The sequence below is a fragment of the Hyperoodon ampullatus genome, assembly GCF_949752795.1.
Source record: "Hyperoodon ampullatus genome assembly, chromosome: 6".
Lineage (NCBI taxonomy): Eukaryota > Metazoa > Chordata > Mammalia > Artiodactyla > Ziphiidae > Hyperoodon > Hyperoodon ampullatus.
In genome coordinates, this window is record NC_136919.1 from 36,567,889 (window position 1) to 36,595,001 (window position 27,113).

The 27,113-nt window shown below is 35.5% G+C and overlaps 1 protein-coding gene across 1 annotated transcript in view; it reads right to left on the reverse strand.

Annotated features, from left to right (window-relative positions):
- SHOC1 (shortage in chiasmata 1) overlaps nt 1-27,113 on the reverse strand; it is a gene marked incomplete at both ends in the record, with an annotated part of 81,328 nt that overhangs the window by 12,824 nt on the left and 41,391 nt on the right. The window contains 8 exons of the mRNA XM_079706620.1: nt 2,906-3,027; nt 4,300-4,411; nt 5,816-5,933; nt 7,590-7,768; nt 9,436-9,502; nt 9,825-9,897; nt 19,628-19,806; nt 23,382-23,486. Coding sequence (XP_079562746.1) covers nt 2,906-3,027; nt 4,300-4,411; nt 5,816-5,933; nt 7,590-7,768; nt 9,436-9,502; nt 9,825-9,897; nt 19,628-19,806; nt 23,382-23,486 — 955 coding nt within the window. The remainder of the gene's footprint in view (nt 1-2,905; nt 3,028-4,299; nt 4,412-5,815; nt 5,934-7,589; nt 7,769-9,435; nt 9,503-9,824; nt 9,898-19,627; nt 19,807-23,381; nt 23,487-27,113) is intronic.

The window sequence follows — 27,113 nt, forward strand, 5'->3', positions numbered from 1 at the left end:
TTTCCTCAAACAGGAACTAATGGCATGAACAACTAAAGTAATTAAAAATTTTTATTTTGTATTTTCAATTCTCCTCATTTGGTCAGTTGATTAAGATACTTTAAAAATGTTCCAATGATCTAAAAATATGAAACCGAGATACCTAGAAGTCTGAAAAGAATTACATTTTATAATATATTATTGTGAATAAATGATAATTCTATCCTGAACACAAAACAATCTTAGAGTGTTACATAATTAATTTTTTTCATGAACATCTGGATAAAAATAAGTGTAAATCTCCTCTTATTATCTCTTGTACTTCAATTGCACCTCTAGGTGGATACCAATCTAAAAACAACTTTAAAAAATTTCACATCAATTATTTATCCAGAATACTTCCAAGTTCTTGATAAAGCTTATAATGCTTTACAGCCTTTATTAATCTTCAAAATGAAGATTTTAGACCTGAATAATTTTTTAAAATATCTTTATTGGAGTATAATTGCTTTACAATGTTGTGTTAGTTTCTGTTGTACAACAAAGTGAATCAGCTATAAGTATACATATACCCCCATATCCCCTCCCTCTTGAGCTTCCCTCCCACCCTCCCTATCCCATCCCTCTAGGTGGTCACAAAGCACCGAGCTGATCTCCCTGTGCTATGCAGCAGCTTCCCACTAGTCATCAATTTTACATTTGGTAGTGTATATATGTCAAGGCTACTCTCTCACTTTGTCCCAGCTTTCCCATCCCCCTGTTAGAACTGTATAATTATTTTAATTTTTCAGTTCTGGTAGAAAGGAAAAACTATGTTAAGTGACTACTAGAGGTTATTGTTAATAGAGGAAGGAATAAGAACCAAGTTGTTTGTATTCTTACATTCTAACTTACACTTATCCTCACATGATAATAATAATTTTATACAAAGAGCTTGGTACAGTAAGATAAACAAAAATGGAGTCAAACAAGAAAGTCAATAAAGGAAAAAAATCACACAGATAATGTAATGTTAAATAAGATAAGATACCGGTACCTTATCTAATAACTAAAGAATATTTTTGAAACTTCTACTATGATGTGGTATGTGTAATGTAGTATTGTAGAGATTAAAAAAGTGAATAAGACTAGTGTGCAATTTAGTTGGGAAGATTCATTCATTCAGCCAAGGAGTATTTACCAAGCATCTATCATATGAAAGCAATGTGGTCATTGCTGTAGGGCAAGTGCCCCAAAATGATAATACAAAACAAAATACGATAATATCAAAGATGAGGAAAAAACAGGGAGCTAAGGAGTTCGAGGGTTGGAAAGGTTACAACTAAATATCTGTTTATATGCATGAGTGGGGGATACTGAAGAAAGGTTGAATAGAAAAAGTAGATAGGTCCTGAAAAATAAGCAAAATTTCACCAGATGGAATAGCTGTAGGAAGGAAGGAATATCATAGGAAGAGAGAACTGTAATGAGCAAAAGTAGAAGTAGGAAAGCAAGGAGGATGTTTGTAAGCCAATGAGCAGAACTTTTGATTGAAATGGAAAGCAGTGAAAAGTAAGCCTGAAAATATAGGTTAGGATTATATGCCAAAGACTTTGAATATTAGGGTGAGTAGTCTGTATATATTCAGTAAATAATGGGGAAGTCAGTGAAGGTGTTTTATCAGAGTGAAATGATAAGAGCCTGGTTTTAGGAATATTAATTGAGTGTATGACAGATTATGGAGAGTAATGTTGAGAGTCATCTGGAGGTGGGAAAACCATTTGTTATAATAGTCCACATAAAATAATGAGAAACTGAACTAAGATGTTGGTAATATAAATGGAGCGAGGGGAGAGATGAAAGTCCAGTGGTTGAATCTATAGGATTTGTTTTCCAGTCTTGATAACTAAAAGAAAGGCAATGGTCATAAATAGCTAAAGGGCAGAAAAGAGGAGATACACTTTTGGAGGGAATAGAGAATAAAATGAACTCATACTATGTTAACTTTGAGAGCCTGTGGAATATCAGAGTGGAAATATTATATAGAAAATTAGAGATATTATGTCAGGAAATTCAAAGAGAGACTGCAGCTGCAGATAGAAATATAATAATTATATGCAGAAAGATGATAACTGAAGCTATGGGAGAGGATGATATTTTTAATGGACAAAATAGAAGAAAAAAAGAGATTTCATATCTATCTGGAGACTGGGACAAGGAAGAAGAAGAGGTAAAGACAGAGAAGAAGTAGAGAGGTAGAAGATCAAAAACATTGAAGTGCCATGGAACTGAAGAGTTTCAAGGCAGAAAGCACTGACAATACTTCAAAGCAGTGAAAGATAAAAATATTTTTGGATATGATCATAAGAAAGTCACAAATGATGAGTGACATCTGAGAGATAGAGATCAGCATAGAGATAGAGAGAAAAGCCAGATTGCAAAGAATAAAAGGAGAAAGTGAAGGCAGTACGTTCATAAAATTTAGAATGAGGGAAAGGAGAGACATATAATGATAATTTGAGCCAGTGTCTTGGCGTGGATTTGGGGGGCAATTTTTCAGTTATGCACATCAGTGAAAGAAAGTATAGTAAGATGCTAGTTAGTTGGTATATCTAATAAAATTTTAGAGAGAAGTGATTTAAGAATGACATTTTTTAACAGACGAGTCCAGAATTAAATATTAATAAAAAATGAAACACTCACAGCCGCAATTCTTAGTGAGATATAGAGGGGGGAGCATGATTTGCAATGACTGTCCAGGGGAAATATATCATCTCCAAAATTCCAATTTGTTTTCCTATGGGCATGCCTTCACCTTGAGAATCCCTTACTTAAAGCAAACTAGATGAGCAAGAGGAAAATTTACATAGCTACTTTTATTCGAAGAAGAAGATGGAATAACTTAAAAGATATATATGTGACTTTGGATGGAGACGTGTTTACTTACTCTGACTTTAATGGTTTTTTGGCATATAAAATTATCCAACAATAGCTGTACTGGAATGATAATGCCATCAGTCTCATAATGATATTGTCTGATGCCTTCTCACAGTTTAATTCTTCTAGGTCCTACCAGAAAATAAATAAAATAAAAAGATTCACTAGGTTGACCAGTTGTTACAAAATTATTGTTGCCATATTTCTAGAATCTATGATATATAAATTATAACTTGAGAAGAAGCATGGGTATGGGTTCCCATTTTATGGAAAAATTAAAGTCACACCGGAAGTAGTAGGGGGAAAGCTACAGTAGTTGTAAAACGGTTAATGATAGCCTCAGCAAGGGGGGTTCATGAATCTCCCAAAGTCCTAGACATGAAGCAAGCAGTCTACAGAGTGCTCCTATCTGGGCAAAGTTCTTTGCAGACAGGGATCTGGCTACTCTCAAGGACAAAAACCCATGGGATAATCTGCACTTAATGCTTACTTAAGGAAGATGAAAAACCAGCAGTTAATGGACTTATAGGAATGTCTTTCTAATGATCTAGAATCCCATTTTTCCTTTAACAATATTAATTTTTGATAGAGTGAATAATTCAAGAAGAATTTTATTCTAACAGTAAGTTATGTAAGCATGGATTAAAACAGTTTTCCCAAACAGGATTTCCCTCCCACAAATAACTGTTATTTAATAACCTTAAATATGCAAGACACAATATTCCATAAGAATCTTTCTAACAGAGCTTTTTTGTTTCCATCATATAATTCTTATAGTATCAACATTTGCTTATCAAATCAGACTTCTACCTTACCATAATACATGCCATTAATTTATACTCCATACCATCAAACTGCTTTCTGCTCTCCACTCCCACACTATTAAATTAATTTCTTTGTAAATTGTACTCCAATCAAGCAAACATATCAGGGAGATTCATACATCTTAAATTCTAAAATATATGGATTTTTGAAGAGATTTTCTCTTTTTTTAAAAACTGACTAATTTATAGGCAATCCCCACTTACTTTAGAGGAAATCCCTTATTACCAATTACAGATTAATATGTTACCTCCTTTTAAGAAACACAGTGGCTAGAATTTGATTTTTAAAGTTTTCAACACTATAATTATTGTATAAATGTATTTAAAAAAGGTCAATACATAATATTAAAGATACTATATTTGCTCTATCTCCTTAAAGTATGTTAAAAATTACAAGGCATTGAAAAAGCTTGGTAATAGCCATTTTCCACGGTGATGATTTTAGCACTTATGGTTCATTTGCAAAGTTTTGGAAGAAATCATGAGTAGATTATAGTTGAGCTCTCTAAAGCTAATAGATTACATGGTTACACATGTATTTTAATATATTTGATTTATATTTTTTATTGTATAGTTTTACCTGCAAAATTATGGTGGTGTCCTCATCAATTGTCACCACTACATAATGCTCTGTACCTCCAAAGAGTTTCAATGACTCACTGCAGCATCTCTCCACCAATGTGATATTATACCTATAAAATATAATATTTTGGGGTGACAGATGGCTAAGAAAAATTCTTTAAGAAAAACTGTATTGTCCTCCTGCATATTAAATTGTTTGAACTACTGTTCAAGTTTCATACCTCAATTTATTCTACTTAATAAATTTGAGGAATGAAATTATGAATTATTCAGTTTAAGACAAATTAGTTGAGATGTGTTGCCTTAGGTATTTTGCTAAATATTATTGTACATGATACTATTATAAATGTCTTTTGTTTGTTTTGGGGGGGGGGGTTTTGCCCGCACCCACGTGGCTTGTGGGATTTTAGTTCCCCCACCAGGGACTGAACGTGGGCCCCCGGCAGTGAGAGTGTGGAGTCCTAACCACTGGACTGCCAGGGAATTCCCCTATTATAAATGTCTTGACCAATTTATTCTGGCTCCGTAAGTAATAATTCATGAAATTAAAACATTGTGTTATGAGACTAAAACATTCTGCATTTATCAGAATTTTCTTTTTTCTCCTGAAAAGTTGTCTAGATTTAAACTATCTTTTCTAAGCTCACAGTTTTCTGTGAATGCCCCACAGCCTTAAGATATAAAAACAAAAGTGTGGAAAATAGATCTGCATTTACCGAAGGTCACAGCATAATTATCCTTCCTTGATATATAGCCCAATGTCTAACCTTCCTGTGACAACTTGTATGCTATGATAGTGTTTTAGATCATTTAAAAATGCTCCGTGTTGGTATGATGTTAGAACTAAAGGTCTAAAAACTTGAGAATTCATTTAGAACTTCATAATCTTGTTTCCTAGTCAGTATTTAAAGTCCTCTAAATAAGAATACTCATTCTCGGGCTTCCCTGGTGGCGCAGTGGTTGAGAGTCCGCCTGCCGATGCAGGGGACACGAGTTCGTGCCCCGGTCTGGGAAGATCCCACATGCTGCGGAGCGGCTGGGCCCATGAGCCATGGCTGCTGAGCCTGCGCGTCCGGAGCCTGTGCTCCGCAACGGGAGAGGCCACAGCAATGAGAGGCCCGCGTACCGCAAAAAAAAAAAAAAAAAAGAATACTCATTCTCAATACTATCAATGACCCAAAGACATGACCATGTAATTCACAGAACCCCCCACACACATAAAATCCTCATATTTGCTGGTAACAAAAAGAAATGCAATTAAAATGAATTGAAATAATAATTAACTATTTTTTCTCCACAAAATTGATATATAACCAAAAAAAGACAATATTCAATAATTATGATGGTGTACTATAGGGAGAGAAGTATAAGTTGACATAAACTCTATGGAAAACTATTCCTATGTGATATAATTCCAGGCTTGAATCAGAAAGAAATAGTGCCACATATATAGCATAATATTTAGCCAATTAGGGTATATATATCTTTCCTAAGTTATGAAATCAATAACTTACTTGGTTTCTAACAACTGAAGTATTTCTGGAGTATTAAGAAGTCCTTCAGATGCAAAAAACACATATGGAATCTGAATTTCCAAAAGAAAACCACCAAAACTATCCAGCAAGGTGCTTCCTAAATATGAAAAAATTTATAAATATTTCTCTTTTTTCTCATCCCTCGGTTCTTTCTCTTTTTACTAAACATGAGAATAACAGGTGTATGCTCAAGGAGTAGTATAAAAATAAAACATATTCATTGTAAAAATATGAATTCAGAATAAAGGTCTGAAGAATAAAATAAAAATCATGTTATTCTACTCCTAGAAATAATAGTTAATAGAATTTATTAAAACTACTATATACTAAAAACAGAGTTTAACACATACTTCCACACTTTTTTCTATATGTTTGGTTGTCTATACTTACACATGTACATTCACTTGAAAAAATAAGGAAAAGAAAAAGCAGGATCATACTCTACCTGAATGTCAATATCTGCTTTATTCAATTAGTACATATTGGACATTTCCTGTGTAAATATATATACTGATTTACATCAAAATTTAAAATTATGCACAATAATCCATAGGGAATGCTACAGATCAATAGGAAAAAGATCATATACCTCAACAAATAAGTGGACAAAGGACATAAACAGGCAATTTATAAAAGAATGGCTACACAAGATCAATTCACTTATGAAATGATATGGATAATCAAAGAAATGCAAATTAACACAACTATAAAATATTATTTGCCTCTAATCCCTTCAAAAATTTAAAAGATTAATAATACCTACTCATAGTAAAAATATGAGGGAAAGGATTCTCTCACACTTTCCGCATAAATATAAATTGGGATAGAATATCTGGAAAGCTACTGGCAATATATAAATGTGTGTATACCTTTGAACCAGCAGTTCATTTTACCCTGGAATTTTTACTTCTTAGAACAAGTACATAAAGATATATAAACTACTATAAATCTTGTGGTATAATAGTAGAAAATTGAAGCATTATAAATGACCCAAATAAGGAATTGGTTGAATAAATTCAGTTTAAAGATGAATGTTTACCTTTTATCCTTTCTTGAACCCATGTTTTAATTATTTAATGAAGTTAATGCTTAAATCTCTGTATCAAAGATTCCAAAGTAATAATTAGGGTTACTGTATTTTTAGAATTGAGTTGGAATGCCTCAGAATTCAAACTTCCTACTCATACTTGAGGTGGATGGAAGGTGACTTATGGCAAGTTTTGAATGAGAGATGCACTGGGACTAAAAATATACAGGCTTTTTAATTTAATGGATCTGAGAATTCACAACCTTAGTCATGTGAAGTGTTACTGAGAAATACAAAGAAACCAAATGCTATGCAAAGTGGTTTAGACTCTTTGCCAAGCATTTGTGCATAATTTTTTGTTGTGTATTAAAAGTTCTCTGTGTCAGTCAACATACTATGACATATTTTTCTCTAAAATTCAATAAAAATATTGTTGCATAAAAGTCAGATTAAGATTAGATATAATTTAATTGTGCTATTATAAGTAAAATTTAGAAGCTAAAGGGATGAAGACAAATAGAATCAGTAAAGGCTATTTTACAAAAGAGGAATATGAGGCAAGAGATAGTTAAAGGCCTTGCTCAAGGTCACACAGTTGGTGGTGAGGTTAGTGCTTGAACTCAAGTCTTCTAATGCTATAGGTTATTCTTTCCATAGATCAGAAATAGAAAGCAGAAAATTTTCACTCTAATGGAACAAAAAAGGAATTTTAGTTTATATCCTTACTCTTTAAAACTGTGTCTGGAAGAATCACTTTAAAGGCCAAGTAAGGAATATTCAATTTTTCGCAATGTTCAGCCCAACAAGAGTTTTCTACAAAATTGTATTCCACCACAAATGAGAAATTACTCCAGGGGAAATCTGCTCCAATATATTGATTGTGTACAACTGCACAGAAACTTGTACTGAATACAAAAGAAAGACAAGAAAATAGAATTAGTCTTGTGTCATTATACACTTGGAATGCTAAAAGATGACTGTTTTGGCTATTTTATTCTTCTCTAATCTATGCCTACTTATCTTGGAAGGACACTGGCGTATTTTCTGTTGACTTGTTTTCCAATTGTGCTAACCTCTTTTTATCTTTCTTTTTGATGGTCATACTTTAAAAAAAAAAAAACCAGGATATAAAAAAACTGTGGACTATTTCACATCCTCATATGCAAGGGACCCTATTTTATTACCTGAGTCTTATCAGTAATACACAAATCACCATGAGAAATCAACCTCATTTTCTTATAAATGTGAGATTTTAATCTTTGAGAATCTATATAGTAGAATATTACCTGATTACTTTGTTATTTATTTATTTATTTATTTATTTTGGCTGTATTGGGTCTTCATTGCTGCATATGGGCTTTCTCTAGTTGTGGCGAGCGGAGGCTACTCTTCGTTGCAGTGCGCAGACTTCTCATTGCGGTGGCTCCTTTTGTTGTGGTGCATGGGCTCTAGGTGCACAGGCTTCAGTAGGTGTGGCACACAGGCTCAGTAGTTGTGGCTTGCGGGCTCTAGAGTGCAGGCTCAGTAGTTGTGGGGCACAGGCTTAGTTGCTCCACAGCATGTGGGATCTTCCCAGACCAGGGCTTGAACCCATGCCCCCTGCATTGGCAGGCGGATTCTTAACCACTGTGCCACCAGGGAAGTCCCTACCTGACGACTTTGAAATGGCTTTTTTTTTTCCTCAATGGGCTTCATAAGTGATTTAACAACAAAAAGGTGGGTACTTAAATATCATAAGTTTATCTTTCCCATCTTCGAATTTCATATAACATAGAATTTACTACAATTAAAATTCTCTACTGCTGTTTTCTATCTAGAAATAACTTCTACATAAAATAAGGCAAAATGAAAACATTTTTAGACAAGTCAACACTAAATTTATTATTAGTAGGCTCTCACTGAAAGAATTTCTAAGTGATGTACTACAAGAAGAAGGAAACTCAAAAGGAATGAAGAAAATATAAGAAGCAATGCTGAGCAAAAACACTGGTAAAAAAGAAACAAGTGTAATTCTAAATAGGTACTATTTGTACTGACACTAACAATAACAATGATAATTTGGAGATATTAAAGAAAGATTGAACTAAAATTCTGGATGACAATAATACATAATACACAAGGCAATAAACTTAGTTAAAGCATTTTTCAGGAAGAGGGTGGAGACATTAATTTCAAGTTTTATTAAACCTTTTTTGGGGCTTCCCTGATGGTCCAGTGGTTAAGAATCTGCCTTCCAATGCAGGGGACATCAGTTCAATCCCTGGTCGGGGAACTAGGATTCCACATGCCGCAGGGCAACTAAGGCCGCGCACTGCAACTACTGAGCTTGTGCGCTCTGATGCCCACATACTGCAACTAGAGAAGTCCACGTGCCTCAACAAAAAGACCCGCATGTCGCAAGGAAGATCCCATGTGCCGCAACTAAGACCTGAGGTAGCCAAATAAGTAAATAAATAAATTTTTAAAAATTGGTTAAAAAAAACTGTTTAAAAAGTTAAGTTCTAGGAGAAACTGCACTTTTCCTGTGGAACTGGTATGTCTCCTCCCCATAGATGAACAAATATGTTTTTACCCATTTAAAACACCTTTGGATTCCAGAAAATCTTTTCTGTTTGAATGTAAGACAGTCAGGGTCAAACCTGTTGGAAAAAAGAGTAATATAAAAAGTTTTTTTCAATATTTTGTTCATATATATTTTTAGGTGTGTCATATATTTCACTACCATAAAAATGAATTAAAGATCTGTGAACAAGGATTATTTTTCTAAGTCCAGGGAATCAGAAAGTTTGAGCCATGGGCACTGTTTCTGGTGTGTATGTATGTTGTGTGTATATAAGCCTGGAAATTCTGAATTTATTATGTAAAATAATAAAATGGATCAAAAACTTAATGTTAAAGCATTAACACTGAACAATGTTCAAGCATTTGTGATCAAATGAAGCATAATTTAAAACTCCCTACCTTCTATTTTGTTAAGGATTTTAATGAGTAAATGTTTTTCACCATTTGAATCCATTCTTATTATAATCAGCACCTGTTCAAAAATAAGAATTTCATATACATGTATATCTGAATGATTATTCTTTTTCATATTCTTTTGCTACAGTGACAAAAATAACAAACTTAATTGGTTACATGAAACTAATGACAATAAGGTGGCAAAGTAAATATTTGTGTTGCAAAAGATATCAGTGCTTGAATGCAAAGGAATAAATTCTGGTAAGATCAAATATTAATGAGGAAAGTATTTTTTGGAGTAGGGCATTCCTAGTATTCCTCAAGAATTCCAATATAGGTGACTATATATAAGTTGTCTCTGCCTGTACTGTAAGTGTTAAATTTAACCCAGGCAGGTTTGAATTGCTGGAGAAAACCAATGATTTGCTGTTATACTTTCCTACTTACCATTACAGTTTTGGGGGTGTGCAGGGTGGAGATAACAAATCAACCATAGGTTGTTTCCATATCTTGGCTATTGTAAATAATGCTGCAATGAACATAAGGGTGTATCTTTTCAAACTAGTGTTTTTGTATTCTTTGGTCAAATACCTGGAAGTGGGGTAGATGGTTCATATGGGAGTTCCATTCTTAATTTTTTGAGGCATCTCTATACTGTTTTCCATAGTGGCTGCACCAACTTACGTTCCCACCAACAGTGTTTGAGGGTTCCCTTTTCTCCAAATCCTCACCAATATTTATTATTTCTTGCCTTTTTGATAATAGCCATTATGATAGGTGTGATGTGATATCTCATTGTGGTTTTGATTTGCATTTCCCTAACAATTAGTGATGTTGAACATCTCTTCATGTGCCTATTGGCCATCTGTATGCCTTTTTTGGGAAAATGTCTATGAAGCTCTTCTGCCCATTTTTAAATATTTTTGTAGTTGTTGTTGAGTAGCATGAGTTCTTTATATATTTTGGATATTAACACCTTATTGAATATAATAATTTACAAATATATTCTCCTATCCAATAAGTTGTCTTTTCATTTTGATGATGATTTTCTTTGCTGTGCAGAAGCTTTTTAGTTTGATGTAGTCCCATTTGTTTATTTTTGCTTTTGTTTCCCTTGCCTGAGGAGACATAGCCAGAAAGATATTGCTCAGAATGATGTCAAAGAGTGTACTGCCTATGTTTTATCATTTCAGGTCTTACATTCCAATCCTTAATCCATTTTGAGTTATTTTTGTGTACAGTGTGAGACAGTGGTCTACTTTTTTTTTTTTTTTTGTATGTGGCTGTCCAGTTGTCCCAACACCATTTATTGAAGAGACTATCCTTTCTCTATTGTTTCTTCTTTGTTCCTTTGTTGTAAATTAATTGTCCATATATGTGTGGGTTTATTTCTGGGCTCTCAATTCTGTTCCACTAATCTATACATCTGTTTTTCTGCCAATACCATGCTCTTTTGATTACTATAGCTTTGTAATGTAGTTTGACATCAGGGACTGTGGTGCCTCCAGCTTTGTTCTTTTTTCTGAGGATTGCTTTGGCTAGTTATGGTCTCTTGTGGTTCCATATAAATTTTAGGATTTTTTGTTCTATTTCTGTGGAAAAATGTCCTTGGGATTTTGGTAGGGATTGCATTGAATATGTAGAATGTTTTAGGTAATATGGACATTTCAACAATGTTAATTCTTCCAACCCATGAGCATGGAATATCTTTCCATTTATTTGCATCTTTAATTTCCTTCAACAATATCTTATAGTTTTCAGTGTACACGTCTTTCACCTCCTTGGTTAAATTTATTCCTAGGTATTTTTTGTTCTTTTTGTTGTGATTGTAAATGGGATTGTTTTCTTAATTTCTCTTTCTGCTAGCTCATTTTTATTTTTATTATTATTATTATTTTTTGCAGTACGTGGGCCTCTCACTGTTGTGGCCTCTTCCGTTGCGGAGCACAGGCTCCGGACGCGCAGGCCCAGCGGCCATGGCTCACGGGCCCAGCCACTCCGCGGCATGTGGGATCCTCCCGGACCGGGGCACGAACCCGTGTCCCCTGCATCGGCAGGCAGACTCTCAACCACTGTGCCACCAGGGAAGCCCTGCTAGCTCATTTTTAGAATATAGAAATGCAATAGATTTTTATATGTTGATTTTTTACCCTGCAACTTTACTGTATTTGTTTTGTTATTTCTCATAGTTTTTTGGTGTAGTCTTTAGGGTTTTCTACACATAAAATCATGTCACCTGCAACAGTGACAGTTTTACTTTTTCCTTTCCAATCTGGATGCATTTTATTACTTTTTCTACCTAATTGCTCTGGCTATAATTTCTAATACTATATTGAATAAGAGTGGTGAGAGTAGGCATCCTTGTCTTGTTCCTGATTTTAGAGGGACAGTTTTCAGCTTTTCACCATTGAGTATGATGTTAGCTGTGGGTTTGTCATATATGGCCTCTATCATGCTGAGATACACTCCTTCTACACCCATTTCAGTGAGAGTTTTTTTTTTATCATAAATAGGTGTTGCATCTAGTCAAATGCTTTTTCTGCATCTATTGAGATGATCATATGTTTTTTATCTTTCATTTTGCTAAGGTGTATTACACTGATTGGTTTGAGAATATTGAACCATCTTTGCATCCCTGGAATAAATCCTACTTGATAATGCTATATGAACCTTTTAATGTATTATATTTGGTTTGCTAATATTTTGTTCAGGATTTTTGCATCTGTATTCATCAGAGATATTGGTCAGTAATGTATATTTTTTGTACTGTTTTTGTCTGGACTTGGTATCAGGATAATGCTGGCCTTGTAAAATGAGTTAGAAAGTGTTCCCTCCTCTTCAATATTTTGGAAGAGTTTGAGAAGGATGGATATTAATTCTTCTTTGAATGTTCAGTAGAATTCACTTGTGAAGCCATCTGATTCTGGGCTTTTGTTTTTTAGGAGGTTTTTTTTTCATTACTGTTTTAATCTCTTTACTAGAAATCTGTCTATTCAATTTTTCCATTTCTTCATAATTCAGTCTTGGAAGGTTGCATGATTCTAAGAATTTCTTCATTTCTTCTAGGTTGTCTACTTTGTTGGTTACTAACTATTCAGAATATTCTCTTACAATCTTTGTATTTTTGTGGTATCCACTGTTATTTTTCTCCTTTATTTTCTAATTTTATTTATCAGAGCCTTCTCTTTTTTTTTCTTAGTGAGTCTGGTTAAAGGTTTGTCATTTTTGTTTACCTTTTCAAAGAACCAACTCTTAGTTTCGCTGATCTCTTCTATTGTCTTTTTAGTCTGTATTTTATTTACTTTTGCTCTGATCTTTATTATTTCCTTCCTTCTACTGACTTTGGGCTTCATTTGTTTTTTTTTCTAGTTCCTTTAGGTGTAAGGTTAGATGATTTATTTGAGACTTTTCTTGTTTCTTGAGATAGGCTTGTATTGATATAAACTTCCCTCTTAGTACTGCTTTTGCTGCATCCCATAGATTTTGGTATATCGTATTTTCATTTTCATTTGTCTTAAGGTATTTAAAAAATTCTCCTTTGACTTCTTCATTGACCCAATAGTTGCTCAGTAGCATGTTGTTCAGTCTCTGCATATCTGTGATGTTTTCAGCTATCTTCTTATAGTCTCATAGTGTTGTGGTCGGAAAAGATGCTTGATATGATTTCAATCTTCTTAAATTTATTGAGACTTGTTTTGTGTCCCAACATACGGTTTATCCCTGAGAAAGTTCCATGTGTGCTTGAGAAGAATGTGTATTTTGCTGCATTTGGATGGAATGTCCTGTACCAATCTATCAAATCCATCCAGTTTAATGTTTCATTTAAGACCACTGTTTCCTTGTTGACTTTCTGTCTGGATGATCTATTTATTAATGTAAGTGGGGTGTTAAAGTCCCCTCCTATTATTGTGCTGCACCAATTTCTCCCTTTAGGTCTGTTAATAATTGCTTTATATATTTTGGTGCTCCTATGTTAGGGGCATAGATATTACTAACTATTATGTCTTTTTTTGTTGTTTGTTTTGCTATTATGTCTTTTTGATGAATTATCCCCTTTATCAGAATATAATGTCCTTCCTTGTCTCTTGTTACCTTTTTTTGGCTTAACGTGTATTTTGTCTGATATGAGTATGGCTACATCTGCTTTCTTTTGGCTGTTGTTTGCTTGGAGTATCATCTTCTATCACTTCACTTTGAAGTTTGTCTTTAGAGCTGAAGTGAGTCTCCCAGAGGCAGCATATAGTTGGCTCTTGTTCTTTTAATCCATCCAGCCACTTTGTGTCTTTTGATTGGTGAATCCAATCCATTTACACTTAGGGTGATTATTGATAGATGAGTATTGAGTACTGCCATTCTATCTTTTGTTTTCTGGTTGTTCTATATCTCCATTGTTTCTTTTTCCTGTGTTTCGGTCTGCCATTTTGGTTTGGTAGTTTTCTATGATGTTTTTCTGTTTCCTCTTTTTTTTGTTTTGTGTCTCTGTTCTAGATTTATGCTTGGTGGTTACCAAGAGGTTTGTGTGAAATGTATCATAGATAAAGTAGTCCTTTTTCTGCTGATAGCATCTTATCTTCATTTGCCTATATGGGTCCCCTTCTTTTCCTCTTCCCCTTTTATGTTTTTATTGTCTCAAATTATCCCTTTTTATATTGCATTTGTTACCAAATTGAAGTGGCTATTGTTTTTTTCCTGATATTTCTCCCTTTAACCTTTATGTTGTAATAAAATATTTAAAAACCTATTCTGATACAGAGTTGCAATTTTCTGATTCTGTTCATCTATTTATCACCTTAAAGTTTTGTGTACTTTTGCCTTTTTTTTCTGGCAGCAGAGCTCCTTTCAACATTTCTTATAAGGCAGGTCTAGTGTTGATAAAAATCCCTCAGCTTTTGTTTGTCTGGGAAAGCCCTTATTTCTCCTTCGTATCTGAATGATAACTTTGTTGGACAGAGTATTCTTGGATGACAGTTTTTATCTTTCAGTATTTTGAGAATGTCATTCCACTCCCTCCTGGCCTGTTGAGTTTCTGCTGAGAAATCTGCTGATCTGCTAATAGGGATTCCTTTGTAGGTTGCATCCTTTTTTCACTGACTGCATTTAAAATTCTTTTTCATTGACTTTTTTTTTTTTTTTTTTTTTGCGGTATGCAGGCCTCTCACTGTTGTGGCCTCTCCCGTTGCGGAGCACAGGCTCCGGACGTGCAGGCTCAGTGGCCATGGCTCACGGGCCTAGCCGCTCCACGGCATGTGGGATTTTCCCAGACCAGGGCATGAACCCGCGTCCCCTGCATTGGCAGGCGGACTCTCAACCACTGTGCCACCAGGGAAGCCCTTTCATTGACTTTTGACAGTGTCTTGGAGAAGATCTTTTTGCATCGAGGTGATTAGGTGTTCTCTTAGCTTCATAGACTTGTATATCCAGTTCCTTCCCCAGGTTTGGGAAGTCCTCAGCTGTTATTTCTTTAACTAAACTCTCTGCTACCTTCTCTGTTTATTCTTCTTCTGGGATAACCATTACCCTAATGTTGCCCTTCCTAAAAGAGTCAGATAATGCTCATAAAATTTCCCCCTTTTTTATATCTTAATTCTTTTTCCTCTTCTACCTGTACCATCTCTAGATTTCCAAATTTGAGCTCAATAATTCTTTCTTCCATATGGTCTTCTCTATTTCCAGTGCTTTCTAATGAATTCTCAATCTCATTTATTGAGCTCTTCAGCTTCAGAATTTCTGTTTGGTTCTTCTTTAGTTTCAGTCTCTTTGGTAAAGTATTCCTTCTGTTCATTAATTTTATTCCTGAGCTCATCAAACTGCCTTTCTGAGTTTTCTTGTAGCTTGTTGTTTCCTCATGACAGCTATTTTGAATTCTCTATCAGTTAGATTGCAATATTCCATGACTTTAAGTTTGATTTCCACTGAATTGTCATTTTGTTTTTGTGATACAGTGTTGCTGTGGTTCTTCATGGTGCTGGATAAGTTGTTCCTCAGCTGACACATCTGAAGTAGTGAACACCTTTCTTCTTCAGGTAAAAATAATTTTTTCTACTTGATTTTAATGAACCAACAAGTTATAAATTAGAAGCCTTTCTCTTTTTTTAAAAAAACATAAGACCCTCTTAGGAGATTTATTTATCCCAAGGAAAAGATTTATCCAGCAAAAAAAATCTACTGAGACACAGCAGTTCCCTTTTCAGAGGTGCTGCAATAAAGAAGACGATAGCAATATCTTTACTGTTTAGGTCGATACAATTATTGGCTGGGTGAAAGCAAGGAGCAAAAAATATAAATTTCACACTCAGTGACCTAGTAACTTGTCAGTCGTTTTTCTGCATTAAACCTAATGCATCCTCTGGGACTGGGGCAGAGGATTGCAGAGAAATTGCACTCCTGGCCTGGCCATGCTCCAAATTCCACACCATCTTTTCTATTTCTTTCTTTCTTTCTTCCTTTCTTTCTTTCTTTTTTAAATTTTCATTGAGGTATAGTTGATTTACAATGTTGTATTAGCTTCAGTTATACAGCAAAGTGAATCAGTTAGACATATACATATATCCATTCTTTTTTTTAGATTCTTTTCACATATAGGCCATTACAGCATATTGAGTAGAGTTCCCTGTGCTATACAGTAGGTTATTATTAGTTGCCTATTTTATATATAGTAGTGAGTATATGTCAATCCCAACCTTCCAATTTATCCCTCCTCCCTTATCCCCTGTTAACCATGTTTGTTTTCTACATCTATGACTCTATTTCTGTTTTGTAACTAAGTTCATTTATACCCTTTTTTTAGATTCCACATATCAGTGGTATCATATATTTGTCTTTCTGTGTCTGACTTACTTCACTCAGAACAACAGTCTCTAGGTCCATCCATGTTGCTGCAAGTGGCATTATTTTGTTCTTTTTTATGGCTGAGTAATATTCCATTGTATATATGTGCCACATCTTTTTTATCCATTCCTCTGTTGATGGACATTTAGATTGCTTCCATGTCCTGGCTACTGTAAATAGCATTGCAATGAACACTGGGATGCATGTATCTTTTCGAATTATGGTTTTCTCTGGGTATATGCCCAGGAGTGGAATTGCTGGGTCATATGGTAGTTCTATTTTTAGTTTTTTAAGGAACCTCCATACTGTTCTCCATAGTGGCTGTACTCCTTTATATTCCCACCAACAGTGTAGGAGGGTCCCCTTTTCTCCACACCCTCTCCAGCATTTACTGTTTGTAGATCTTTTGATCATGGCCATTCTGACCCGTGTGAGGTGATACCTCATTGTAGTTTTGATTTGCATTTCTCTAATAATTAGTGATTTCTTAAAAGACTTATTTATTTATTTAATTTATTTTTGGCTGCATTGGGTCTTAGTTGTGGTACTTCGGGCTCTTCGTTGCAGCGCATGGGTTTCTCGCTAGTTTTCTCTTCTCTAGTTGTGGCGCACGGGTTCCAGAGTGCGTGGGGTCTGTAATTTGGGGCCTGCAGGCTCTCTAGTTGAGTCGTGTGAGCTCAGTAGTTGTGGCACGCGGGCTTAGCTGCCCCGCGGCATGTGGGATCTTAGTTCCCTGACCAGGCTTTGAACCTGTGTCCCCTGCATTGTAAGGTGGATTCTTTACCACTGGACTACCAGGGAAGTCCCTAATTAGTGATGTTGAACATCTTTTCATGTGCTTTTTGGCCATCTGTATGTCTTCTTTGGAGAAATGTCTATTTATATCTTCTGCCCATTTTTTGTTTGGATTGTTTGTTTTTTTGATATTGAGTTGCATGAGCTATTTGTATATTTTGGAGATTAATCTCTTGTCAGCTGCTTCATTTGCACATATTTTCTCCCATTTTAAGGGTTGTCTTTTTGTTTTGTTTATGGTTTCCTTTGCCGCATAAAAGCTTTTAAGTTTAATTAGATCCCATTTGTTTATTTTTGTTTTTATTTTCATTAGTCTAGGAGGTGGATCAAAAAAGATCTTGCTAAGATTTATGTCAAAGGGTGTCCTGCCTATGTTTTCCTCTAAGAATTTTACAGTGTCCGGCCTTACATTTAGGTCTTTAATCTATTTTGAATTTATTTTTGTGTATGGTGTTAGGAAATGTTCTAGTTTCATTCTTTAGCATGTAGCTGTCCAGTTTTCCCAGCACCACTTACTGAAGAGGTTGTCTTTTAGAAGCCTTTCTCTTATTTTCCAGTAGGTGGCACTATAGCACATTGTTTTCTCTTACCTGCGCTGCCGCTGGTTGTGTTTTGAGTATTGGCACTTTCTACCCTCCGTGTCTATGTCAGAGGGGTCACCCAAAGCATTTGTTGTCACTGCTTGTGCCTCTGGGGTTGTTGGTGCCTTGCTGTTTCTGGTGTTACTGATGTCACTGCCTGAGTACTAGAATGGTGGCCTCATTTGGGATCCTTGAGTCACAGGCTCTGCCACTGCAGGAGGAGCAGGAAGGCCGGGAGGAAGAACTGGGGTCATTTGTGCCATTCCTTTTCTGGTGCTCTTGGGTTTCTGAGCTCACCCACTGCTGATGGAGGGGGGGCGCCAGAGCTGTGGGTGGCTCTGAGCTGGAGGGACAGGGTCGCAGGCCTCGTGCCACGGCTGCTCAGCTATCTGTGGCTGTGGGTACCAGTGCAAGTGGGAGGCCGGGGTCATGTGGGATGCCACCCTCGCTGCTACTGGGTTCTCTGGACTGGGGTTCAGCTGCTGCAGCCCAGGGGCCAAAATTGCAGGCACTGCCTATGCTGATCCTCCAGTTCTGCCTCTTCTATGGGTTCCATTCCACCTATCTTTACATGTACAGATGGGTGGAACTCTCCAGTGTCCTGGTGTTAGGCAAAGGCCCCTTTGTTGAGTTGTGGATGTTTTCCTGGTTGCAGATTGAAGGGGAGAGCCGAGAGAGCATCTCTTCCTGCCATGATGCTGACGTCACTCCCCAATTTTAAATTTCTTACTGATTGATTTAATTTGTTTTAATGACTTAGGCAAGTTACCCAAGTAACCACAGAGTTGGGGATAAAAATATCCCCAGCAGGGACAGAGAGGAAAACGAAGAAAAAGGCCAAATTTGTTTCCAGATTTAGTGTAAAGATTTTGAGATGCTTTTCTGCTTGAAAATATTTTTTAAAGTATTTTCTCTTAAATCTTTACTTATGCAAACTCTGTTCAATGCTTGAGGTAGAGTGGGCAAAAAATTTCCAACATAATCCAAGGAATAAACAAGTGCTTTTTTTTTTTTTTAGAATTATGTAAGATGAGATTCTGGCTCAATATCTAAAAATTAATTACTGTAGTTCTATTGTTGGGTATGTGTTCATGAACTTACAAGTAGAAAACAAAATTTTTGAGATTTAAAGGATTAATCCACAGAAAACTATGTATAATACAAATTAGAGGGCTTCCCTGGTGGCGCAGTGGTTGAGAGTCCGCCTGCTTATGCAGGGGACATGGGTTCGTGCCCCGGTCCGGGAAGATCCCACATGCCGCGGAGTGGCTAGGCCCGTGAGCCATGGTCGCTGAGCCTGCGCGTCCGGAGCCTGTGCTCCGCAACGGGAGAGGCCACAGCAGTGAGAGGCCCGCGTACCGCAAAAAAAAAAAAAAAAAAAAGGAAAGTATTTAAAAAATTCAAGACATATAAATAATGATGGCAATGATCCTTTCTCTGGGTCTGATTCTGTCCTGTTAACTTACTTAAGGAGAAAACTGTCAAGGGACCAAATAGTATATACTATACTATTTCATAATTCCAAATTAAATGCAAAAATTTATCTTACATCCAATTCTTATATAAGCTGATTGCTGTTATCTGCTTTATTTCAGTACTTACCTTAATTTGCTGTCCACTTTGCATCCAATTTAGTATCTGACATTGCAATTCTTGTAACTTGTAGTTGGTTTCAGGCTTTTTTTCCCTAATAAACTGTACAATCTTCAGCTGTCGCCAAATGTCATCCAAATAGGAGCCTAAAATGCTTTTGTAGATATCTTTTGCATTTGACAAATATCCTGTTAAAAAAAAAGTGGGAAAAAAAGCATGTCTTTTTGTTCTTTTAGAAACTGCATGGTAAAAACCTAAAAGGAAATAAGGGTCATAGCAGAGACAGTTAAATTTCCCTTTACTACTTTTCTGATTTTGATCAAAGATAGCAACTAATGAAAACCTTAAATTTAAGTGCAGCTGAGAAATATGTAGCAAATGTCTATTTTTAAGCTACATAATACCAATATAACTGCATATACTCTACATATTCTCTGAATATTTCTCATCCTTTCCTGCCTTCTGGCTTGTTAAATGCTATTGCCTTCTTCCTAAACCCTAGAATCTACACTTACATGCAAGTACTGTGGTAATGCATTTCACTGAGATTTTCTTGGTATGCTATCGATACAGCTTTGCACCTGATTTCTGGTTATTTATGTATATGATTTAACAACCTCACTAGTCTATAAGCTCTCATAATCCATGATATTTAAGCATAATTAATTTATGTAGCTGCTAAAACAGCAGTGCCTAAATTCAGACTCACTAAGAGCAATTTTAAACATAGAATCCTGAGACCTATCCTTGAAGGTTCAAATTCAAGAAATCTAGATTGAGTCCCAGGGATTCCTATGTGTAAAACTTCTCCCAGTGATTCTACTGCACAGTGAATTTTGTGAATTACTGAAGTAGAGCACCTGGCAGAGTAACTTATGTAGATCAGGTATTCAATGAATATCTTGAATATTGATATTGAATGTCTTGATATTGAATATCAATATTCAATGAACAATAAATACAATAATAAATCAAAAATTTAATGTTCATGTTCATATTTTTATACTATGTACATATTAATTCTAATTTTATATTAATACAGCTAGAATGATGGGCAATTTAGAGACTGACTTATGTTCTTTCTGCGTATTAATCTCCAAACTTCCCACTGATTTCTCCATACTGCCATTAGACGTAACCTTCTGAAAGACAAACCTAATCCAGTAGCTTCCCTGTTTCAATGGTTCCCTATCATTTACAGAGTAGTGACTGAACTCTTTTGTGTAGCTTAAAAGGCTTTTCATGATTTGGCTCTTTCTTACTTCTTCAGGCTTAGCTCTCTTTGCTTTCCACCTTGTACTCTTCAATTTAGCCACATGGAACTGTTTGCCATACACCCACTAAGTCATTCTTCTGGGCTCTTAATTCTGCCTACAATACCCTTTCACACTTTATGTACTTGGCAAACTCCTACTTATTTTTTAAAAATTCAGCTTGAAAGGGTAACAGTCACCATCCTTTGTGCCATGACTATGTATCTCTACTACAGTACCCATTACACAATACTGAATTTATTTCTGGGTTAAAGCCCAGAAGTGAAACTCTATACTTTTAACCTTGAAACTAATTACCTTGCTAGTTTGGGAGAAGAAGCAAATTGGAAGCTGGGAGAAAATGCAAAATTCTGGGTCCAGGGTAGGCAGCCAGACCCACATGGACCTTTCTTCCTCTGTCACTATTCACAGAGAAAGAAAGGAGGACAACCTAACTTGCTCTTTGATTTTGAGAGGTTTAGAGGAGTGAGAAAGCCTTCTACTAAAAATGTCCAAGGTAGCAAGGTTACTCATTATGGCTTGGTACCTAGGGTTTAAGAAGTTATGTTTTCCAACAAGGATTTTACTTTTATAAGTATTCCTCAAGGTAGCCAAATAGTAATGCCAAAGTTTGATTTAGTAAAGGCATTTCTTTGAGGAACAGAAACAATTCAGTTCAAGTATATAGCTCTCAGTGGTCTCACTTAATCCTAGGGTAAAATATAGAGTACTTAAAGGTGAATATACTTTAAGCAATCCTCCATAAATATTAGTTCTCTAATTCAAGATTTTGATAAGTATTGAGCACGAGTGAGTCACAACTGTACTCTGCCTGGGAGTCCAAATATTCTAGATTCTGATATTCTGCCTTACTATTAAGCTTTTATAGTTAGCTTAGTTGTTGGTAGGACTGACCATCTTCTATGGCAGCTGAAAATTATAATGAAGACAGGTGACTACACAGAAGCATGTGACACTACACCATTATACTAGCGACAGATACTGTAAACCAGGGCTCTAGTTGTCTGGGAATGGAGACAAGACAACTTGATCCAGCATCAGCACTCAAATGCTTTAATTGGAGAAGAAAGGAAAAGCACCATGTTGGGCTTTCTAAAGGTAGCTGTAACTTAGTTAAAATACCTGGCCAGATAATACTGCTATAATACTTGGCAAAATATTACAACTCCCAGGGATGTAGAGGGAGTACAATTGTAACTCGCTGCTGCTCAGTACTTATCGAAACCTTGGATTAGAGAAATAATATTTGTCTGAGTCACAGATAAGAGAAAATGTCTGGGTCACAGATCAGAGAAAAATTATTTTCACTTTGTATATAATGGGTTCTAGAAACTTTAAATTATAAAACATAATCCTAAAAATATACCATTACTAAACAAGTGTAAACAACCTGCAATAAGGGGCCTAAAACAGTAATGCAGTAAGATAGATACTTTAAGGATTTTAATAGTTTAGAAAAAATTTCCAAAATCTTAAAAATTTTCAATACATTCAAAATAGTTTGATTTTTAATACTCAAGTAATTCATATCCTAACTTACATGCACAACTAAAAAAGAAATTGCAGAAGATCTTGCTATATAGCTATATTGCATCTAGCAAAGATTCGAAGACACAGATATTCAATGAGGACCTAAAATGTATATGTCAAAGTGTCATCTTACATTAATAAGCATTGCATAATAAAAAGAAACTAAATTGAGTTATTTGTAGCGAGGTAGATGGACCTAGAGACTGTCACACAGAGTGAAGTAAGTCAGAAAGAGAAAAACAAATACTGTATGCTAACATATATATATGGAATCTAAAAAAAAAAAAAAAGGTTCTGATGAACCTAGGGGCAGGACAGGAATAAAGATGCAGATGTAGAGAATGGACTTGAGGACACGGGGAGGGGGAAGGGTAAGCTGGGACAAACTGAGAGAGTGGCATGGACATATATATACCACCAAATGTAAAATAGATAGCTAGTGGGAAGCAGCCACATAGCACAGGGAGATCAGCTCGGTGCTTTGTGACCACCTAGAACGGTGGGATAGGGAGGGTGGGAGGGAGACACAAGAGGGAGGAGATATGGGGATATATGTATATGTATAGCTGATTCACTTTGTTATACAGCAGAAACTAACACACCATTGTAAAGCAATTATACTCCAATAAAGATGTTTTAAAAAAATGCAGTGCATAATAATGATTACACAGTCAAATCCCTTAAGGCCATTAGGAGTCTGTAATTCAGGCCTAGAATAGAGAATCCTACACCTATTTTTCTAGGTGATGATTGTTGTTACAGAAAATTTCTTTTAATGAATATAAGGAGAATAAAATACATATTCCATTATAATTATGTCAATATATATATAATGTTTAATGCAGGAAAAAAACTACATAATTTCTTACAAAGTACATCTTTTTTAGAAAAGTAAACATTATTTCAGACAAAATATTTCAATAGGAAGAAAAGGGGAAATAAAAAATTTTCACACCAACCCAATGCTGTGTCCAAGCTACATGTTAAAAGGACATCTCTAATTGTTACCAAAAGGTGTAAGAGGGCAGCATACTTGAATGTCATTTCTCTTTCAACATTTTTACCTAGGTAAGCAAAAACATATTTAAAGACAGAATATACATTAGAGTTTTAGAATATATATCAGAATGCTTAACAATAATAGATAACATTTATTATTGAGTGCTTACTATGTGCCAAGCTGTATATAATCTGTTTATTTTATTGAATCTATAACAATAACCCTATCAAACAAGTTTACTATGATCTTGATTTTATGGATGAGAAAACAGTCTTAACGAGGTTAGGTAACTGCCCAAGGTCAATTTGTGCATAAATGATGGAGATGGCATTCCAACCCCTACAGCTAACCTTAGATTTCATACTTTGCTGCTTCCAAAGAATGTTCAATTATTTCTACCCTTGGTGGGAAGAAGGACAATGATTCCCAGTTATGAAACAAGAAGAAAATTAAACTCATAACTTGCCAACTGGTTTAGATAAAGGTGGAGGATCATAACGTAAAGCAATACATTGAAATGGAGGTAGACACCTGGGAATATTTGTCCAAAGATATGACTCAAACAAAAGAGGTACTTATAGGGACAAGACAATTATCTAATTAATACGTTCCATGTAGTTCCAGAGCTTATTGAAGATGATAGATGGGATTTTACTGCATGCAAAAGTGGGGCCAAGAAGACCGGATTCCAGGCCTAATATAACCAGAGAAGCTCTACTTCTCTCTGTTTTATATAGTGGGATGCCATGTAATATTTATTGAACAAAGAGTTCTGCTAAAAAGTATATGTATAGCTGATACACTTTGTTATAAAGCAGAAACTAACACACCATTGTAAAGCAATTATACTCCAATAAAGATGTTAAAAAAAGTATGAAAACTATTGATTTAAGCAATGAAGATCAAAGCAAATAATCAGTGGTCACTGGGAATCAAGGAGCAACAGAAAAACCAGTTATGGGTAGTATCTCCAGCCCCTGGAAGGACTTGTGTAAACAAGTCAATCATGACCAGGAAGGGAAGAGAAGAGAGCAGAGAAACCAAATTTGGTATCATTTTCCTCTGTCTTTAGGAGAACATTTCTTACAGTGCAGATCCGCAGCTGATGAATTCTTTCAGCTTTTGTATGTCTGAAAACGTCTCTATTTCCCCTTTGTTTTTGTAATGTATTTTTGCCTAGTACAGAATAGGTTGGTGGTTTTTTCTTTCAGGTATTTTAAAGATGTTATTCCACTGTCTTTTCACTTGCACTATTTCTTTATTTTTTTTTTATTTTTTAATTTTTATTTTTTTAACATCTTTATTGGAGTATAATTGCTTTACAATGGTGTGTTAGTTTCTGCTTTATAACAAAGTGAATCAGTTATACATATACATATGTTCCCATATCTCTTCCCTCTTGCGTCTCCCTCCCTCCCACCCTCCCTATCCCACCCCTCTAGGTGGTCACAAAGCACTGAGCTCATCTCCCTGTGCTATGCGGCTGCTTCCCAGTAGCTATCTATTTTACGTTTGGTAGTATATATATGTCCATGCCACTCTCTCACTTTGTCACAGCTTACCCTTCCCCCTCCCCATATCCTCAAGTCCATTCTCTAGTAGGTCTGTGTCTTTATTCCCATCTTACCGCTAGGTTCTTCATGGCATTTTTTTTCTTAGATTCCATATATATGTGTTAGCATATGGTATTTGTCTTTCTCTTTCTGACTCATTTCACTCTGTATGACAGACTCTAGGTCCATCCACCTCACTACAAATAACTCAGTTTTGTTTCTTTTTATGGCTGAGTAATATTCCATTAAAATTCCATCTTTATCCATTCATCTGTTGATGGACACTTAGATTGCTTCTATCTCCTGGCTATTGTACATAGAGCTGCAATGAACATTTTGGTACATGACTCTTTTTGAATTATGGTTTTCTCAGGGTATATGCTCAGTAGTGGGATTGCTGGGTCATATGGTAGTTCTATTTGTAGTTTTTTAAGGAACCTCCATACTGTTCTCCATAGTGGCTGTACCAATTCACATTCCCACCAGCAGTGCAAGAGTGTTCCCTTTTCTCCACACCCTCTCCAGCATTTATTGTTTCTAGATTTTTTGATGATGGCCATTCTGACCGGTGTGAGATGATATCTCATTGTAGTTTTGATTTGCATTTCTTCTAACACATGAAAGAATGCTCAACATCACTTGCACTATTTCTGACAAGAAATTTGACATCAACCTTGTCATTGTTTCTCTTTTGCAGCATATATTTTTTTCCTTCTGGCTGCTCCCACAATCTTCTCTTTATCACTGGTTTTGAGCAACTTGATTATAATATGCCTTGGTGTAGCTTTATTATGCTTCTTGTGCTTAGAGTTCATTGAGTTTCTTGGATCTGTGGGTTTGTAGTTTTCACTGAGTTTGGTAAGATTTCAGTCATTATCTCTTCAAATATTTTATCTGTTTACCCCCTTTTGCCTCTCCTTTGAGAACTCTAATGCTAGTATATAAGGCTATTTGGAGTTGTCTCACAGCCCACTATGCTCTTTTCTTTCCTTCTTTTTTATTCTTTTATCCACCTGGGTTTTATTTTAGATAGTTTCTGTTGCTATGCTTACAAGTTAGCTAGCCTTTTCTTCTGCAATATTTAATCTGCCATTAACTCCATCCAGTGTATTTTTCATCTCATGCATTGTAGTTTATTCTCTAAAACTACGATTTGCATCTCTTTTATGTCTCTAGCTTATTGAAGGTATGGAATACAGTTATAATAAGTGTCAGTGTCCTCTCTGATAATACTAACATCTTTGTCAGCTCTGAGTTTGTTTTGATTGATTATTCTCCTTATGGGCTGTGTTTTCCTGTCTCTTGTTATGCTTGACAATCTTTGATCAGATGTCAAACATTGTGAATTTTACCTTGTTAGTGCTAAATATTTTTGTATTCATATAAATAGTCTTAAGCTTTGTTCTGGGATGCAGTTAAGTTCCTTGGAAATAGTTTGATAACTTTGAGTCTTGCTTTTATGATTTTTTTAGGCAGGTCCAGAGCAGTGCTAAATCTAAGGATAACTATTCCCCACTACGGAGACAAGACTTCTCTAAGTATGGTGATCAATACTCCATGAATTATGAGTTTTTCTAGTCTGGCTGGTGGGAACAGACATTATTTCCTGCCCCGTGTGAATTCAGAGTACTATTCCCTCTAATCCTTTCAGATGGTTTGTTTCCCAACCTCTGGTAGGTTAGTTCCTCACATATACATTTATTTTCTTTTGAGATGGCTGTTCTTTTTTTTTTCCATATTCTTTTCCATTATGGTTTATCACAGGATATTGAATATAGTTTCCTGTGCTATACATTAGGACCTTGTTGTTTACCCATTCTCTATATTATAGTTTGCATCTGCTAATCCCAAATTCCTAATCCATCCTTCCCCCACCCCACCCCCTTGGCAGCCACAAGTCTGTTCTCTATGTCTGTGAGTCTGTTTCTGTTTCATAGATAAGTTCATTTGTGTTATATTTTAGATTCCACATAAAAGTGATATCATATGGTGTTTGTCTTTCTCTGTCTGACTTACTTTACTTAGTATGATAATCTCTAGGTCCATCCATGTTGCTGCAAATGGCGTTATTTCATTCTCTTTTATGGCTGAGTAGTATTCGATTGTATATATGTACCACATCTTCTTTATCCATTCAT